At 37.2% G+C, this 18,937-nt stretch overlaps 1 protein-coding gene across 1 annotated transcript in view; it reads left to right on the top strand.

Moving 5' to 3' along the window:
• NBAS (NBAS subunit of NRZ tethering complex) overlaps positions 1–18,937 on the top strand; it is a 338,079-nt gene that overhangs the window by 155,450 nt on the left and 163,692 nt on the right. The window contains exons 27-31 of the mRNA XM_040622888.1: positions 891–953; positions 3,082–3,204; positions 7,064–7,166; positions 10,648–10,877; positions 13,798–13,910. Of these exons, the coding sequence (XP_040478822.1) occupies positions 891–953; positions 3,082–3,204; positions 7,064–7,166; positions 10,648–10,877; positions 13,798–13,910 (632 nt within the window). The remainder of the gene's footprint in view (positions 1–890; positions 954–3,081; positions 3,205–7,063; positions 7,167–10,647; positions 10,878–13,797; positions 13,911–18,937) is intronic.

The following is an 18,937-nucleotide window of genomic DNA, read 5'->3' as shown; positions in this document are numbered from 1 at the left end:
GAGATCTTGCTGGGGTTCAGTTGCATCATTGGCTGGAAGGCACCGGGGAGCATCAGGTGCGGTGGTTCTCCGCTGAGAGCGTTCCCTCCATAGTTGGGGCACAGAACTGTATGGGATGGAAGGGGACTTTTATAGCAGTGTCTCACCTTTGTGACAGATCCCCGCGTTCACTTGTACATGTGTTGTGCCGTCCTACATCTACTCTACTGGCCACATTTTCATTTAGTATATGATCCTTTGCCATGATAATGTTTCTCCTAGTTGCCTGCCCACACGCTTCCTCATAAGGGGCTTACTTTTGATCTCCACCACCTTATAGGAATTATCTAGATAATGGCTGTGCTTCTTTTTGGTTCCTTAATATTGGAGTGGATGCAGAGGGAATGATGTTATGGAAGAAGTCTTCTGAGTATATAGAATCCTAACGGAAACTCCTTAGGGGGTAAGAGATATAGACAGGCCTAGGAGCAAGCCAGTATGCAGGGCCATGCCTCCTAATCTGTTTTATTGGTTAAAAGAACAGAACCAGATGGTGATTTTACCCTTTAACTCTTCTTTAAAAAAAAAAAAAAAAAGACCTAAAATTGATTTATACTGCTTTGTTGCCTTTTGGAAGATTGAACTAAAAGTTCTTCAGGAAATAGTTGTCCATATCACACTAATCAGTAATAGATAATCTTCTAGTCCAGTATTTTTTATCTTAATCTCTTAAGTCATGAAAGATGCTGAAGGCATTCAGGAAATAAGACCAAAATTTTGTCTGGCAGTGTAATATTGTTGTATATTAACTATAAGGGAAACATCATTTCTTTTTTTCACTTGAGTATTGTATTTTATATAAAAAGCTACTACTAAAACTTAATTTTAATTTTTTTCTCTTAATTTTTTAGTCATAAAACAGAGGTAACAAATGCTCTTCATGACATGGTGGACCAACTGGAACAAATTCTCAGGTGAGAAAAACGTTAGTGTGTTGGCTCTGTGCTGATGGAGGAGATCTGTCCAAGAAGCGTTACTTTTCATATGTCTAGTGGTCGTTTGCAGTTTGACTTTCTATTTGACTCTCTTGGGAATGAATTTTCTTAATATGAATGTGCTGCTAGCCTATGGTAGGGTAATAAGAGCCTGGACCTTGAAGACTGATGGACCTGTGTCCAAATGTAGGTATTGCCAATTACAAGCTGTGTGATCTTTGAACCCTGGGTTTTCTTATTTATAGTATCTAACTCATGAGATAATGGAATTAATCTTAGATTAACCATTTAAAGCGTCTCCTACGCAGTAGGTACACAAGAAATGTTAGTTCCTGCAGAGTTATTGCGTCTGTCAGCAAACTATATTTATTATACTCCTGACTTCCGTTTTTAGGCATATTACATTTGATTGGATATCTGTATTAGATCAAACTGCACTAGAGCCTTCAAGTAACTCTATAGTAATATTCTTCACTGTCAAAATGAAGCATTAAACTTTCTGTCTTGGGGCCTGAAATTCTTAATTTGCCAGTTAGGATGTCAAATGTTGTTTACTAGTATTTATATGTATATAAGAAGATGCTTGAGTAATTTTAAATATCTGTATTAAAAATGAAATTTTAGGGATAACAAAAAATTTTCCAACACATAATTATAGAATTATAGGTAATACCATCACTTTATAGTGGTGATATGAATAGTAAAGTGTAATAATTTGGAGTCTACTAATTAGAAGTTTTATTCAATTTGAGGGACTTGAGTATAAAATGTTTCAAGTTGTATTTAAGGAAACAGTGTTTTTGCCATATATGTATGGGAGTAGAAAGAAGAACTAATTGTGCACTTTCCTTAGGACATTTGTTTCCTCTATTTATTACTACCTTGCTTGCTGCTTGTTACTTTGTGTTCTGAAAGTTATACAGTTTTGTATTTTCTTGAAAAATTCTTAATAAATCAAGCTCTTTCTTTTCAAGCTTTGCTTGTTTTAGTTTGGCTGTGTCTCTCCTTTCCCCAGTGTCCCTGAGTAGTTAAACATAGCTTGAGTAAAGGTTAGTAGATTAAGTCAATATAGATTTATTCCTTGCAAATTTGCGTGATTACCTTTTTTTTTCCCCTAATGAAACCGAGAAAAGTGATCTCAAAAAGATACAGTGAAATAAACTGTAAACACAGTTTAAGTGTGTTTAAGTGTGTTTACACTTTAAGTGTATTTACAGTTTATTTCACTGTATGTTCCTGGGTGTAACCATGAATGGTACTGATGTCACATTTTGCTCTTACTACCTCAAGGAAACAGTTACACCTGGTCGGTTTCTGGATGATACCCATGTCTTTCCCTGTTTAGTTTAAACTACTGACCTTTTAAAATAAGAACTTTTTATTCCTGTTCCACCTCATAGCTACTAATAGTTGAAAAATGTTTTAGCATAATGATGTCAGGGGACATGACTCATGAAACCTGTCTTTATGACGAGCTACTGAATTCTAGCCAGTCATGCTCTATAAACTCAGTAGTAGTTAATTGAAAAATGTGAGATTTGATGAGGCCAATCATGATATATGTATGATGCTGATGATTAGGGAATGTGATATCTCAAGAAGATTCATAGGAGACAAAATTTGTGACATATTTTGTATTTTTATCGAATAGATTCTGGAGGGAGATTAAGCCTCGTGATGTTTCTGTGGCTGCAGCTCTAAAATTGTTCATTGCTTTTCTGACAACCTTGCCTATAACAAATTACTCAGGATTGTTCAGAGTTAAAGCTGAATATTGAAATGATAGGTTTGGCTTGTTTTACTGATTTGATGCTTTTAGAGTAGAGGAAAATAATAAAAAATATTTTTAAATAAAGATATGTCATACTTTAAAAAAATGAGTTACTAATTCCAAGTACATTGTAATAAAAGTACAGGAAATAAGATTTGATAAATAATTATTAGCTTTTTTTTTGGTGAGAATTAATGCAATATGTAAAATTGGGTCATTCTACCTGCCACTTTTTGTTTTTAGTACTAAATACCTAAGTGCTACTTGTATGTGTAAGACTCTCAGACTTCTTTTGTTTGGTAGCTTGACCTCAAAAAATTCCTCTCTCACTTTTAGTGTGTCAGAGCTCTTGGAGAAACATGGACTTGAGAAACCAGTTTCGTTTGTTAAGAACACTCAGTCCAGCTCAGAAGAGGCACGCAAGCTGATGGTTAGGTTGACCAGGCACACTGGTAGGAAGTAAGTAATGAACAAAATTATTTGATACTCGTATATTATTGAAAATAAGTACTGCTCTTTTTTAAAAAATTTACTTCATTGAGTTATAACTGACCAGCAATAAATACCACATTTCAAGTGTAGAAATTGAAAAGTGTTGATATATGTAGGTACTCATGAAACCGTCCTGCAATCGAGGTAATAAATATGTCCCTCTTAAAATATGTCCCCCTTCTTCTTGCCCCTTTACATTCCCCTCCCTTTTGCTTCTTCTCATCACCCCCTTATCCCCTCTCCAGACTACTACTGATCTATATTCTATTCCTATATATTACTTTGTATTTTCTATAATTTTATGGAATCACCCAGCATACACTTCTTGTGTGTTTGGCTTCTCCCACTCAGCATACTTATTTTGTCATTCATCCATGTTGCATCATTGATAAATAATAATTCCATTTTATTTATTGAGCAGTATTCCATTTTATGAATTTATCACACTTTGGTGACCTCGTCACCTGTTTCTGGACTTTCTGGGTTGTTCTGAGTTTTGGTTTTTACAGGTAAAGCTATGGATATTTGTGTACTTTAAAATATTCCTAATATTTTTTTTATTGTAAATAGAATTATTTTCTTAATTTCATTTTTGGATTGTTCATTCCTAGTTTGTAGAAATGTTAATATATATTGATATATATATTTTTGATTTTGGTATATATTGAGCTTGTGTCTTCCAACCTTGTTGGACTTCTATATTAGTTCCAGTAGGGTTTTTTTCTTTTGGATATTCCATAGGATTTTCTGTATATGGTATCATGTCATCTGCAAATAGAGATAGCTCTACTTCTTCCCAAACCCTACTAGAGCTACACATGCACCACCTACATGGCTCCGGGAATCCTGAGCCCAGTCAACAGTAGTAAACTGCTTATGCAGTGCAACCAGTAGTGGCTTGCTCAAGGAACTCTCCTTCCTAAGAAAACCCTGGTATTTGTATCTGCCTTTCCCTATCTGTCTTTCTCAACAGTGTACTATAGTTACTGATGTATGTGCCTTATGTTCCTTTCGAGATCATACGCTTCTCCAGGGCAAGTGTTATAGTTCCCAGTACATCTAATATGGGACCGTATGTATCGATGGCCCTCTCTCAGTAATTATTAAATGAATAATTTAAAAGGTTTTGGCAACTCGAGTCATAAGATTTTTTTTATAACTAGAAACAAGCGGTCAGTATTTCTGATCATGCTGACTCTACTCTAGAACCTTCTCTTCACGAAAGCCTTGCTGTTACAGCTAAATTATTTCCTGTCTTCTTGAGTTCCTCAAATACTTCTGAAGCCTTTGAAGTTCATCTCTACTCATGGTGTTCTACTCTGAATATGTAAGAGAATGTGGCCTCTTTTTTCAAACTAGTTAATTTGAAGTAAATCTTAATTATTTCATATATGCTACCATGGCTTGGCCTTCAGCATCTATGGAATATTCTTATGCATATTCTAAATGATAGCAGATTTCACTGAATCTGCACAAATCAAGTTTTACCATCTTGAGTGCACTACTGTTTCTCCCTGGAAAATATACCTCTGTTCCAAGGCTGTAACTAATACATCATGTTTGTATTTAGGGATCTCTTTGTTCATTTGCAGTTCTCTGGTATAGTGCCTTCAGGTTCTACTCTTGGTTCCTATTTACTGAATGTATTCTGAAAAGGCCATTGTAAATAATGTCTTATAATTTATTTTAATTAGAACCTGTATTTACGGCTAGCCATGTGTGCGAAAACATTAATACCATCTGTCCCAGTGTTGATGGCTTCCAGAAGAACAGCTGGGCTATGAGAATTTGAATTCAGCTAGACAATGCCTAAGTTTGATTTTATCCAGCTGGTGCAAGATGGACACTCACTTCATCAAACATTTTGCAACTTATTTACCTGCAAGCCAGATCTGAAAGAGCCCTCCAGTTCTTTGAAGTTCGCCCAAAGAGTTCACGTATCAAGGTCTAACTAATGGACACACTTCAGGGATTATCCTGGAGACATGAAAATATGTCAGTTTTTTCTGTGTGTATGCTGGGGAAAAAATGTACTCTCTTATGCTTTATTGCATATAGGATAGAAGTAATTATTCGTTTTGTGTAATAAATATAAAATACTATAAGCAAATGAAGCATATGCTTATTAAAAATTTTAGGTGAAGAAGTTCCTGAAGACTAGAAATTTCATAAGAATGATCTCAAACACATGCTTTTCCCATAGCAATACCATGATATGCAAATAGTCTATTTGCCCTGTTTTTAATGCATAAAAAAGGAGAAGGTCCACGGGAAAGAAACCTCCAGTTGGTATTTGACAAGCACAGAACAAAGTAAAATCTGCCCTTTCAAACAGTGAGATTCAGGATTATGTAGAACGTCAAGAGGAGCAGGTAAACATAAATAATGATTCCAAATTCATATATAGTCAACAAAGGTGAACTTTTGGGGGAAGCAGAATTACAGCCCTTTCTCCCTCCTGCTAAACAATATTAGTAATCATCTGTGTAACTATAGAAACCAAAGAAATGTGTTTGTAGCTTTCATATTCGTTCGTTAACATTTATTGAATATTATTTTATACCAGAGAAAGGGGGGAGTGTCTTTTCATACATTCTAGTTTTAGTTAATCCTCACAATGTACAAAAAGGGAATCTAGCTCAGAGAAATTAAGAGACATATTCAGAACTGTATAGGAAATTGAGCTTGTTTTTATACTTAAAGCACAGGCATTGAAGCAAGATGTTCTTATCAGAATTAATCTCCTCCATTTTTTATTGCTCTCCAAGATGGGCCTTACGTGAGGACTTGGAACTTCAGGAACATTAGGTGTCCATGATCATGCAGCTAATATGTGTCTCTTAGTGAATTTGTTAACAAAACCCTTTCCCTGCTACAGGAGAATCTGAACCATTAATTCTCTAACTCTGTAACCCTGGATACCCACATAAAAGGCTATTTGATCAACAAGACTGTATATGCCTCATTGGTTGTGTAAACCTGATCGCTGGTTAGTAAATTGCTTCTGACCTGGAGGAACTGGAAATGAACTGTAAAACCTGATAGGGTTTTATGCTTTGGGCTTTCCTGAGTGTGGTCACTGGCATGTCCTTGAGGAGACCCCGAGAACTGTGCCTTTGGAATTGTTACAAAAGATGCTGGTTCTTGTGTGGCATGAAACTCCTTCCTGAGTTAGATGGGGCAGCTCTTGCCATTACCCTATAAGACTCTGTCTTCTGGCACCTGGGCTGTCCCGTGGGATGAACATCACCCCTGCGGCGCTTGGTCGGTCACTCTGTGGCCTGTTGCAGGGACTCCCACTGGGAAGAGCCACTAGTGCTGCCCTGCTGATGAACTGGGGTCCCCAGCCTTTCGACTGATGCCAGGGGTGGCCTCTGGTTGCCTTCCAGGTCTGCACGTGTAGTCGAAGTTAAGAAGATCCCCTGTGGGGATTGCAGTGTGATAAAGATGAATTTGAAACCAGTTCTCCTGTCTCTGCGTACTTTTGCTGCTTGATCACAGCTGCTGTATCTTACTGTGCTTTATTTTATCTTGGAAACTCACTGCTTGTTTACCTTTGCTATTATCACTTAATGCTGTTCTAGTTCTGTGTCTAGGCGGCCAGTGACCCAGGTGGCTCGGACAGCATCTCTAGCATTGTTACAGAGCCGCTCAACTTTCCCTCTGATCGAAGTGTTTTCCTGGACATTCAAATGAGATTATTCCTATTGATCATTTGGGAGCTGTGTGGGCATATAGAATGGTGATACCAATATTTTTTTTAACTTTTGGCCAATTGAGGAGAGATTTCATGAATTCTTTTCTTTTCTCCCCCCGCCCCCACCAGGCAGCCTCCTGTCAGTGAGTCTCATTGGAGAATGTTGCTGCAAGACATGTTAACCATGCAGCAGAATGTTTACACCTGCCTGGATTCGGATGCTTGCTATGAGGTAACTCGATACATGGAACGCATGGAAGTTACTTGTTTTTAATTTGCAAAGTTTGGCTGTTACAGTATGTTTCCTGGACACAGAGGTCGTGATCATAAGCCTCACTCTAAGTAATACTGTTGACTCATAGCCGCGAATTGAGTAGTGCTTTCTAAGTTGAGCACTCGTGTATCTCACCTCCTGTCCCCCCATCTTCGTTCATTGCAACAGCGGTTATCAGGCGAGTTAATCCTCAGCTAGAACACAGACTCCTCCTGGACTCCTCTCACTTCCATGGTCTTGGTGGTCACTAACGCCTATTTGATTGATGTAGCTGGGAAGGATCTTTCAAATCTGTCCTGTCTCTGCTAAATTGCAGTTCCTCCTAACATGTCGCCCTATTTCCATATTTCTAATCTACACTGATTCAGAGAATTCTTCTAAAACACCTTTTCATGACACTCCCCTTCTTCACATTTGCTGCTTGTTCCATCAGAAAGTAGCCGTATTTCTTAGCATGGCATAGAAAGCCACAACAGATCGCGCTTCCGTGTCCACTCTCTCCCCCGGGCTACTCTGTACATGCAAGGGACAGCGTGTTCCCCCTGCTCCACTATGTCCACCGGACCTGCCCTGACTCTCCACGCACCATGCTTCTTCAGGTCCCTTGACTGCACCTGCATTGTTCCCTGAGCCTCAATCTGTTCGTCTTTCCTTTATCTGAAAATTGCTGGTAATTTGCAGGACCCACTTCACTAATTGTGCCCTCCAGGATACCTGCCTTTGTCCTTTCATGTAACTTGTCTCTATTATAGGCTTTCTTTCAAATGCAGTAACTGGTTTCCATGTGTGGTTTTTCCCTTTGGTCGTGAGCCCCTAGGTAGGCATTATCATATTCATGTTCAGCCTCCTATCCCCCAGTGACTATTGTGATGTCCGGAACAGAAAGGATACTTAAGGAATGGCTGCTAATTGACATAGGAGTGTAACCCAGGGGGGCTTAATTATTATTTTTGGAAGGTATGTGTCTCACCACCAAATTACTCCTTGTTCAGGTGGCAAAATGGTCCAACTAACCTGTCTTTAATGAGATATAATTTAAAAGCAGGTTTCCATTTTGAGTTTTTCTGTCAAGAAGCCAAACATGAAATTGTATAGGATATTTCTTGTGTTGCCGTGCTTTGACATCGCAAAGCGTGACCCCTTGATAAAATGAATTATAAAAATAGGTCTCTATTTTGTGAAATTGGCTGGTATTTTTATTCAAGGTGATTTTAACAAAAGAGTGCTAATAGAGACTATTGAGAAATGGTTTTATATTTGAACTTCGGGTTTTTAAATGCTTGAACGAGTGTGAAGTTTACATTGATGATTATAGTCTCAGACCATGTACATACAATTGCCAGTAGCTTCCCCTTTTGTGTCTAACATGACACTTAAATTCCGATTCCAGGAGAAAGTCTATATTCACATGGGCTCCAAAGCCTAACCATCGTTTATATGTCTGCAGTACTGTTTTTAAGTTGGAATGGCATTATTTTGCTATTTTCCTGTTTGTGATTCTGATTGGAAAATTGGCAATATGTATATTATACTTGAACTAGCTCCTAACAACTTGATATATTAAATTGTTTTTGTTATATTTTAACACCTTTTTATTAGGCTTTGATATTTTAATGACTTCTGGCCATTAGCCTCTTTCCTTTGAGAAAACATTTGAAAGCATATTCTAACAGCTTGAAATGGTTATAGAGGAAGGTAATGTGGATTTAGCAACCTTACATTTTTTTCAAACTTATATTTTAAATATTACATTTTAAATATTAGTAACTTTTAAATTATGCTCTGTTGTTTTACTGTATTATATTAGGGGTTGCTATCTTGGAAAATAATTTGAGAAAGGTGGCACAATTTTGAGAAAGTTAAAGGTTTCATTACAGCGTGTAGAGCACAAATCTGTATTGTTCATTTTAGCAAAAACTTAAATTTTAGAGTGAACGAATTGTATTTCTCAATACTGGGCATTAACTCTTTATGGCTTACTTGAATAAACCAAAGGAATAGAGAAACTGTCATATCTAAGTCATCTGGGTCACTTGGAGTAAAGCCATTTTCACCTGTCAGGTATAAATGATTAGGCTTACTCATTAGTAATTTGCTTTCTGTCACAATAGGTATTTTGTAGCAGATCCCTTGTAGATATTAGTAATTTTATCCTTACCATGGTCATCTTAATAAAGTCCTGTCTAAAAATACTACCTTCCCCAGAAGCTTAGAAAGAAGTGAAAATAAGGGGATCCTATGAAAACTGGGTAGTCTTAATTGTAAGAAGATTCTTGATTCTCCATGAAATCTGCTTTTCATCTCTTGCTTCTATTTCTGTGTTATCCTCCAGCAGAGACCTAATAGGGGTGAACATTCTTGGAGAAGTTCTTATTACTAATTACATATTGACATTATTAGTGTAGATTTAAAGGGATCTCTTTGTTTCTGGACTAAGTAATAAATATTCTCAGTTATACAATAAATTTTATGTTTATTATTTTATTTTATGTTTATTTATGTTTATGTTTATTGATGCTGTTAGATGCCTAGAATACAATGATATTTGCATGAATACCTTCCATCAGTGGCTTTTGTTTTATTTAAATAGTTTTTAGTCTGCAGATTGGAAAAAAATCAATGTTAATTTACAGCTTTGCTGTTTTGTTTGTAAGACTGAGTTCAGATGCTTTAAGCAGTTATAAATTGTGTGACGTATTCAAAGATTTAAAAAAAAATTGAACTGTTATAGTTTAAGCAGAGTGGGCCCTATTATAGAGTATGGAACAGTATGTCTAAGTAATCCTGTTTTTCAATGAGTATGAATTTCAGATATTTTACTCAAACATTCCTTGTAACACATTAAGATACAGTTGATCCTTGAACAACAGCATGGGTGCGAACCACGTGGGTCTACTTATATTCGGGTTAGTTTGTTTTGGTAAGCACAGTATTAAATGTATTTTCTTTATGATTTTAATATTTTCTCCAGCTTACCTTATTGTAAGAATACAGTTATAGAATACAGTAAATATAAAATAATGTGTTAATTGCCTGTCCATATTATCTGTGAGGCTCCTGGTCAACAGTGGACTATTAGTAGGTAAGTTTTGGGGGGAGTCAGAAGTTATATGGGATTTTTGACTGCATGGGAGTTCAGCACTCCTAACTCCCGTGTTGTTCAAGGGTCAGTTGTATTATGCTTCATATTGGTTTGTTCTGTTACGTTATTTCTTCTTCCTAAAAGATGAATTTGTTGTATTGAAGTGAAATTCACATAACGTAAAATGAACCACTTACAATGGGCGTCATTGTCATTTAGTGCGTTTACAGTGTCGTGCAACTGCTACCTTTAGTATGGGTGTATTTTTTAATTCGTTTCATTTGGATATCAGAGTCTTCATTTTGTTGAGAGCTGAATCTCCCCCTTTAACTAATTAAGCTTTCTCCTTTTTCCCAGATATTTACAGAAAGCCTTTTGTGTTCCAGTCGCCTTGAAAATATCCACTTAGCTGGGCAGATGGTGCACTGCAGCGCCTGTGCAGTAAATCCGCCCGCCAGTGTAGCCCATAAAGGGAAAACCCAGTACAGGGTCAGTTATGAAAGAAGTATTGACTTGGTTTTGGCGGCCAGCAGAGAGTACTTTAATTCTTCTACCAGCCTCACCGATAGCTGCATGGATCTGGCCAGGTGGAGTAATTCTGTATTCTTCCGTGAGAGGGCGGGACAAGCCAGAATACACAAACTGCATTGTCGGTTTTATTCTTTCCTTTACAAAATATATTGCCACAAGTACAGATTGACTCTACCGTGTGGGGCACAGTTATTTACTGCTTGGATACAGAAAGATAATTACGTTATGAATATTCATCAACTTTCTTGTGACCCCTTTTCTTCAGCGTGCTTTCCCAGTCTTTCCTGCTGATTATCCGTAAGATTGTACATTGCTTCCATTAGGAAGGACTCATGAGCTAGCTTGCAAATTCAAGTTCTAGGAATTTGTAGCACATTGAGGCAATGGCTATATGCTTTTACATGACTTGTGCTCTGTTTAGGGACAAGGGACCTGATTAGATGATAAAGCTCTGAAGTCCCTTCCAGGTGGAAATTTCTGGACTGTGAATTCAGTTTCTCTCTTGGCCTGTTGTGCTGGAAATTTAATGTTGATCTTTTTATTATTGATTCTTTTTTTAAAAGATTTATTTGAGAGAGAGAGAGTGTGTGTGCGCACAGGAGCATAGGGGGAGGGGCAAAGAAGGAGGTGGGGGAGAGAGAGAGAGAGAGAGGGAGAGAATCTTCAAGCTGACTCCCTGCTGAGCACAGAGCCCCATGCAGGGCTTGATCCCATGAGCCTAAGATCATGACCTGAGCTGAAACCAAGAGTTGGATGCTCGACTGACTGACTCACCCAGGTGCCCCTCTTTACTATTGATTCTTATGAGCTTTTTGTGCATAAAGGACATTTGCCCTTTCCTCTCTCAGATGTTTTAACCATGTGGTCAAATTTTTATATATATGATTTATCTTTCAAATTGCTATTCAAACTCTATAAAGATTTTGATTATTTTCTTTTATAATTTCTGTCTTGTGTGTCATCCTTTGAAAGAGCTTTAATTCTCAAGACCATTATAATCGTTTTTCATATTCTTTTTTACTACTTTGGTAGCTATATTTTCACACTGAAATTTTAGGCCCATTTGGAATTTATTTTGATGTAGTGATTGTGTTAGCTATTTAGATTTATTTTTTCCCCAAATGACTAGCAGCTAAAACCTTAAAGGAAACTTTTTCCCCCCAGTGATATCTTATTATAAAGAGAACCATGTTTTCTCAAACCATGTTATTGAACTTGACAGAGTTGTTAAAAATAGTAAATTTTTTTCTTCTTCTCTCCTAAGGGATTGTATTTCTATTTCAGATGATGAAAATATCAAATAGAATAGCTTTTGAAACTGAGAGTTGTGTTTGACCTAAATCTTTTTGGCAGGTGTTCTCACAGATCATTTTTAAATCGACACTTGCAGTATTTTCCTTTTTCTCCCACAAGGACACGCCTTAATTTGGAAAAGATGTTGTATGTGTATAAAGTGACACCAGACTGATGATGATCCGTGAGCCTGGATATATTTAAAAGTTCAGAGTCGCGTTTAATATAGAAAATAAGCCATACATTCTTACTGGTTAAATTATTATGAACTAATTTTTTGAATTGAGGAAATAATACATCCACAAGATAAAAATATTCAGCAATACAAAAAAGGATATGTATTTACAATAATTCTTTTTTCATTCCCGTTCCCCTAACTTTATCCCTCAGCTATCTTTTTAAATCATTTTCCTGTGTATCCTTCCAAAATACTTTCTTAAATGTTTCCCTCTTCTTTTTTAAGTCACACAGGAGTGCTTACAACTTGTACATACCTTTCTGGATCTCATTATTTTCACTTATGATCTATACTGAAGGTTTTTTCATGAGGGCATGTAGGCTTGATCTATTCTTTCTTTTGATGGTTGTAGAATATTCTGTTGTTTGACTTTCTAGAATTTAATTCATGATAAAAATTCATTCTGTTGTACTTTAAAAACACTGTGTAGTGAACATCCCTAATTATGTGTGGGCATGTGGGCATGTGTGAGCCTATCTGCAGTACACATTGCTAGAACTGGGAATTCGTGGGTTCGAAGGTAGCATAGTAGAATTTGGGTAGATACCACACATAGGCTCTGTCTCTTGTTCAACTTGAATCAGCAGTATATGTTAGTGCTAATCTCGTTTAAATTTTACAATTTTGCAAGCAAGGTAAGCCCACATCCATCACTCAGTCATACAGATGCATCCTGGGGCCGAGGGCTCTTCATCAGATGATCCATGGTTTTAGCACCATTAGCCCTTCCTGGCCTGATCTATGCCTCTTTCTAGTCCTGCACCCCAGTGTCCTCCACATCCAGCTTTCAGAAAGTAAGTTTATTTGTTAATGAGAAAATTTCTTAAGTACACTTTGTCTGGATTTTTAAAAATGTGCTTAAAATGCTCCACAGGTGTCACAGATTCTTAGTTTAGCAGAGTCGCTTTCTCCTGTATTCATCTCAGCACTGTATTACCAACGGACTCTTCCTTATGATCAGAAAATGTCCTTTGTGCAATGTCTCAGCTTAGTCCTTTTTCCTTTGGGAGTCGAAGTTGTCACTGAAACGAGATGTTTGTTTTTCCTAGAAGAATAACTGGAAATTATCTGAATTCTGTCTCCATTTTTAAACCTTTCCTGTATGATTATTACCTTTGGAGTCAGCAGTAAAAGAGCGTTGAAGTCAGAGTCAATGTATTTTGCTTTGTAATGTGATACCATTCCCTACTATTGGAACAACCCTGCACAGGTCACTACACCTCTCTGAGCTTTGGCTTCCTTAGGAAGCAGGTAATGCTATTTGCCTATCGCACAGGCTTGCTACGAGGATTAAATAAGATAACAGAAAGCATCTAGCAGGATACCTGGAGTGTAGGAGGTTTCTGATAAATATGTGTTGGATCTCATCATCCAACTAAGAAATGCAACTTAGCCAAACATTTGTTACTTCTTTTTTTTTAAAAAGCTGATCTTATTTCCCCTAGGTGCTGCTTACAGCTGATAATTGATAGACCAGCTGCCATTCAGGAGGAGCTAGATCTTATCCAAGCGCTGGGATGTCTTGAAGAATTTGGGGTAAAGATCCTGCCTTTGCAAGGTGAGTTTTCTATTTAGTGTTGCATTATTAACTTAGTATTAACTTAGTTTGCATTGAATCACTAGTGTAGTTCCTTGGTAGTTTTTTTGAATTAAAGAGTACCTTTGGTCATTTAATCCATTAGCGATAGATCTGACCCTCTGCCCCGTTTTTCAAAGGAAATCTTAGTGGACATCCAAAAGAAAAAATAAAGCCAACATTTTATCATAAATTTATTTTGTAAGTTCTTAGTTATGCCATTAAAAGAAATAATATCAGCAACTGCAGCGAAGCTATTGGATAAAACCAAATGGGGGATTATGGATTAAGAGTTTTGGATCTCCATCAGTTTTGATGTACAGTTTATTTTTGTGTTTTGTTTTAGTTGCATAGATTTAGAAGTAGTATGCTTACTACAGAATATTCTTTAATTATGTTGATACTATTTTATTGAAAGGAATGGCAGGAAGTTCTTGTTTAGAGTTTAATTACTAACAATATCTTAACATTGCTCAAGTTCTTCTATCTAAGTGTACGAGTCCGGTAATACCCCCCCCCCCCAACAAGCGTGCTGATATGCAGTCACGTGTCATTATCTACTTTGTGCTGTGAGGACAGTGTGTGTAACCATGTCCTGAACCTTACCTGACAAGTGGGTGGTAGACTTCCTGTTGCCTTGAACTCTGGGCCTCAGTGCCCTAAATGAAATGGGTAGCTTGGCTATTGGCAGTATGCTTGGTGCCTTCCATGTAATCTCTTTCTTCATTCTTAACCCTGGAAATGTTTGGAATTGGAAGTGGGGGAGGTGTAGCCAAGTTCTTTCTGTCTTCGGTTTTTGATAAATTTTCACTAGAATTGTCTCTCTTCTTCGTCTTCTTCATCTTCGTTCTCGTCTTCTCCTTCTTCTTCCTCTTCTTCCTCCTCTTCTTTTTTTTTCTTTTTTTTAACTCCTGGTACCTTTGGACAATGGGGTCCTGTTCCAGGTTCCTCTGTGTCTTTGTCCTGTGTTTTAGAGGGTTTTGAGTCAGATGGATCTTAGGAGATATAAGTCACTAGAGACATTCGCATGTTTTCATGTCAGTTTCCACTGTAGTTGTACTAAAAATTAAAGCTCCGCTTGTCAGATACATTTATTGGATTTGAACAGGGAGTATTACTGTTACCTTGAATATCATTGTTCGGAAATAATTTCTAGATGATTATACGTATCCTGTAGCATCTTAAACAAGTATATTTAAGAAGATTGTTAAATTACTGGAAAATTCTATTTAGTAGTATTTCCTGTGATTTTTGAGCTCAAACTTTTTAAAGTTGTGAAGATGAATCAGTTATTAAAAATATTTTCATTTTTTTCTCAAAAGTCTTAAATCATGAACCGTCTCCCCTGAAACACATTTTCAGTTAAGTGTTCAGTGGTGGGGGAGTCCAGAGCACTATGAAACTTGCCTTTCTCATATCTCTTCTAAGGCCAAGCAAGTCGTTATAGCTTTGACTCTGTGTATATGTGTGTATTTTAGCTACTTATTTACTCCAGGCAGATTAATGTAATACAAAAAAACCTTTTCTTGCAGTCCCCCAAATGCTAATGAATTATTTCAATTGACTTGAAATAATAAACAGAGCTTAATTTTCTGTGGTGCCTGGTAGGCAGTATTTTTGCTGGCAGTATTTTATATCACCTGATGGGTTTGAAAATCTGCAACCAAACCTGCTATCCTGCTGTTACTTCTATGAAATTTCCTGACTGAAGAGTGTTTTAAGAAAGACATTTGCTTTCATGCCTTGACAGCTTTCCAGCTTGATATATTGATTTGGAGTTTCCTATTAGAATGAATGTCAGAAAATCTTCCGGATGGGAGATGGGATATTGCCTTTGTGTCCTGTTTATAGTGTTTATGCCGCAGGTGCAATTTAGGTGTAAGCTGCTTTTGTATTCATCAGGAATACCAGACAAAGTAACTTGATATTTAAACATTTATGGTCCAGGTATTTTTATAGCATACATTGTTCATTTTGTCACTTTGCTTTGTTTTAAAGCCTCCTTTGCTTATACTCCAGGAGTTGCTACTAGTCACCAAGGGAAGGCTAGTGGTACTAGCTACGTTATAATTAGAGTTAATAGAAAACGGGGAGAGAAATACGTAAAAATGGTTCCTTACGTTTGAGTCTCCTACGAGGTGTTTGTGTGTGTGTGCATGTGTGTGCTTTTCCACATAATTTGGATGTTTATGTTTTGTGTAAATTATTCTTACTATTCACATGACCAGATTTGGGATATTTCAGTTGTCCCCCATGTTCTTTCTGTAATAGGGTTAATCAGTTTTTTTGGTCTCCCAGCATTGTGGGTAAAGCCAGCCTGGAGCCACTTCCTGCTGGGTACCTGGACAGGTATCTCACCTTGCTTTCTGTTTAAGTGTTCTCATCTACAAAATGGGGATACTAATAAGCACCTTCTGGAATTGCTTAGAAAGGTTAAGGCCATGTGTGCACAGTGCCTGGGACTTCGTAAGAGCTCAGCTGTCATTTTTGTTACTTCTCATGGAGGTTTTAGTTTCTAACTGGTGGTGGAATTAGAGTCTCCTACCTGCTTTCTCATTCTTCCTCTCTTTGTTCTCTTCTTTCCACTCTGCTTTCCTTCCATTCAAAAACCACTGAGTTAACGTCTTACCCTTTCCAGAAACCGAAATGATGAAGGGAATAAGGTGCACTTCCTGACTTGGAAGGACAGACCCTGATGACAAGTCAGAGTCACACTAGTGTCATGTATGAATTTAAATTCTGATTCAGCCACTTTGAGCCGTGTGACCTGTGCATCTTCATGTTTTTGAACTTCACCTTCCTCAGATGGAGGTAATCATAAAAGATTCTCTAGAAGGACTTGAAACTTATATCTTGAAACACTGAGAATTTTTACATGAGAAGATTCCATACTTCATAAGCTTTTCTGTGAATAGGTCGGTAGCAGTAGTAAGAGTAATAACTAACATTTATTGAGTGATTTTTATGTTCTAAGTATATTTATACGTATTTATTAATTTTCAAAAATACCTTATGAGATAGTGACTGTTACTGTTTCCAGCTTCCAGATGATGAAGTCAAAGTTCACGGGGTTAAGTAGCTTGCTTGGGGTCACACAGTTAGCGGTGGAGCTAGAATTCAAACCTGCATTTGTAAACAGTAGACCATTCTCTTCTGATGAACCAGTGTGAAAGTAAAAGATTCGAGAAGGAAACTCGGGTGTTGTCACTCATCAGCCAAGTGACTGCTGCATATTGTCACCTTCTTCACCTGTACAATTCAGATTTGTACTTCAGCAGTGTCACAAGTAGCTACCTATGTTGTTGTGTGCCTTTGATGCCATTTACGAGTGACCGAAATTGATATTTTGCATCTGTGGTTTACTGGACATGATTCACTGTCTGTGTCTCGTATAAGGTGGTGAGAGAGCGTGTGGCATGTGTGTAGCTGATCAGTAAATGCTTCCTTATGCATTTACACGTGTGCGTCTCTGTGCATTGTAGTTTTTTTTTTTTTAAACATTGGATATATACTTGTGAGAGCCACAGAAAATGAGAGATATTCAACTATTAAAAGATGCATACATGCATAACCATATTATTAATTCCATTTGAAAAGGAATTTTAGGTGTCGAAGACTTCTTTCCTTTATGGAAATATAATACTATCTAAGGCTTGAATTTACCTGAGAAATCACATTTTGAAATATAATTTAGCATGTCCTACGATAAGCAGTAAAAGAGAATTGGTATAGTGATTGTCCAGAGGCTCAAAAAATAGATAAATAAATAAAGTAAAAAGACATTTGAGCATGGCAACTGCACTCTATTAGAATCCCATTTTCCAAATTTACTTAATGTCCTTGCAATGTTAGTAGTACACCTTGCTTAGGGCAAGAATCAGACAAAGAACCAAACTTGGAACTTCAGAGAAAATGAGGATCCGTTGCTATGTATGGTTACAGTTTCCTACTTTGATTTTATGGAGCTAGAAAAAGAATGGTGACAGTAAGGAAATCCACTTACTAGAGTTATTAAAACCAGAGTTTCTCTAAGAGCACCAGCATTCATCAAATACAGCCATAAAAACATCTATGAAAACCTCACGTTTTTACATATGTGGAGTAACGATGAGATCCATGACGGGTGTTGTTTTGAAAATCAAATTAGAGACGTGTAGAAAGTACCTTTTTCATAGTAATTGAATCTGGAATATTGAAGGAGTAATACACATTTTCTTAAAATACATATAAAAAGAAAACCCCATAAAACAGTAGCAGATGTTGAAGGAAAAAAACCCAATGTGTTGATTGAGAAAAGTTACAGAAAAGTTTGAAGTATTCTGTATCAGTTAATTTTTGCTAGGCTGCGCTATCGTAGGAACCTCAAAAGCCTCAGTGACGCGTGACAGCAAGTTGATTTCTTGCTCACAAGCGTTTCTGCAGCACCTCCTGGGACGACATTCTCACAGGAGGGGTGAAGATCAGTACTGGGGTCCCATGGCACCTCCATGAAACATTGGCTCAGAGGTGGCATGTGTCACTTCCACTCACACTTCATTGCCCAAGAAATCACACGGCCAAGCCTAACATTAGTCAGGTGGGTATTTGGGGTACGAATAATTACAGTGGATGCTGGGAACAATAATGCAATCTACCGAAGTTAGACTCAAATGTAGGTGTCGACTGTCGTGATGGTGAAGTAAGTAACTGAAGTTTGCATCTACTTTATGTTTTATAGTAAAGGCCACAAAGGATGACTGCACTAGCAGATGCATAAGTAGCCATCTTAAAGAACCTAGTGCACACCGAAGTATTTAGGAATAAAAGGATACGATATATGCAACTTATTCTTAAATGGTTCCGAAAAACCAGATGTGTGTGTGTATGTGAGTGCATGTGTACTTGTGTGTATATATGTGTGAGGAGGGAAGGCTCCCATGTATGATTGTACATGTGCACGTATAAATGGAGCAAATTATTAACAATTGATTATTCATGGCAAAGAGTTCTTTGTACCATCTGGCAGCCAT

This window comes from Ursus maritimus, unplaced genomic scaffold (genome assembly GCF_017311325.1).
Source record: "Ursus maritimus isolate PB19 unplaced genomic scaffold, ASM1731132v1 scaffold_6, whole genome shotgun sequence".
Lineage (NCBI taxonomy): Eukaryota > Metazoa > Chordata > Mammalia > Carnivora > Ursidae > Ursus > Ursus maritimus.
This window is presented reverse-complemented; position numbering and strand designations above follow the sequence as displayed.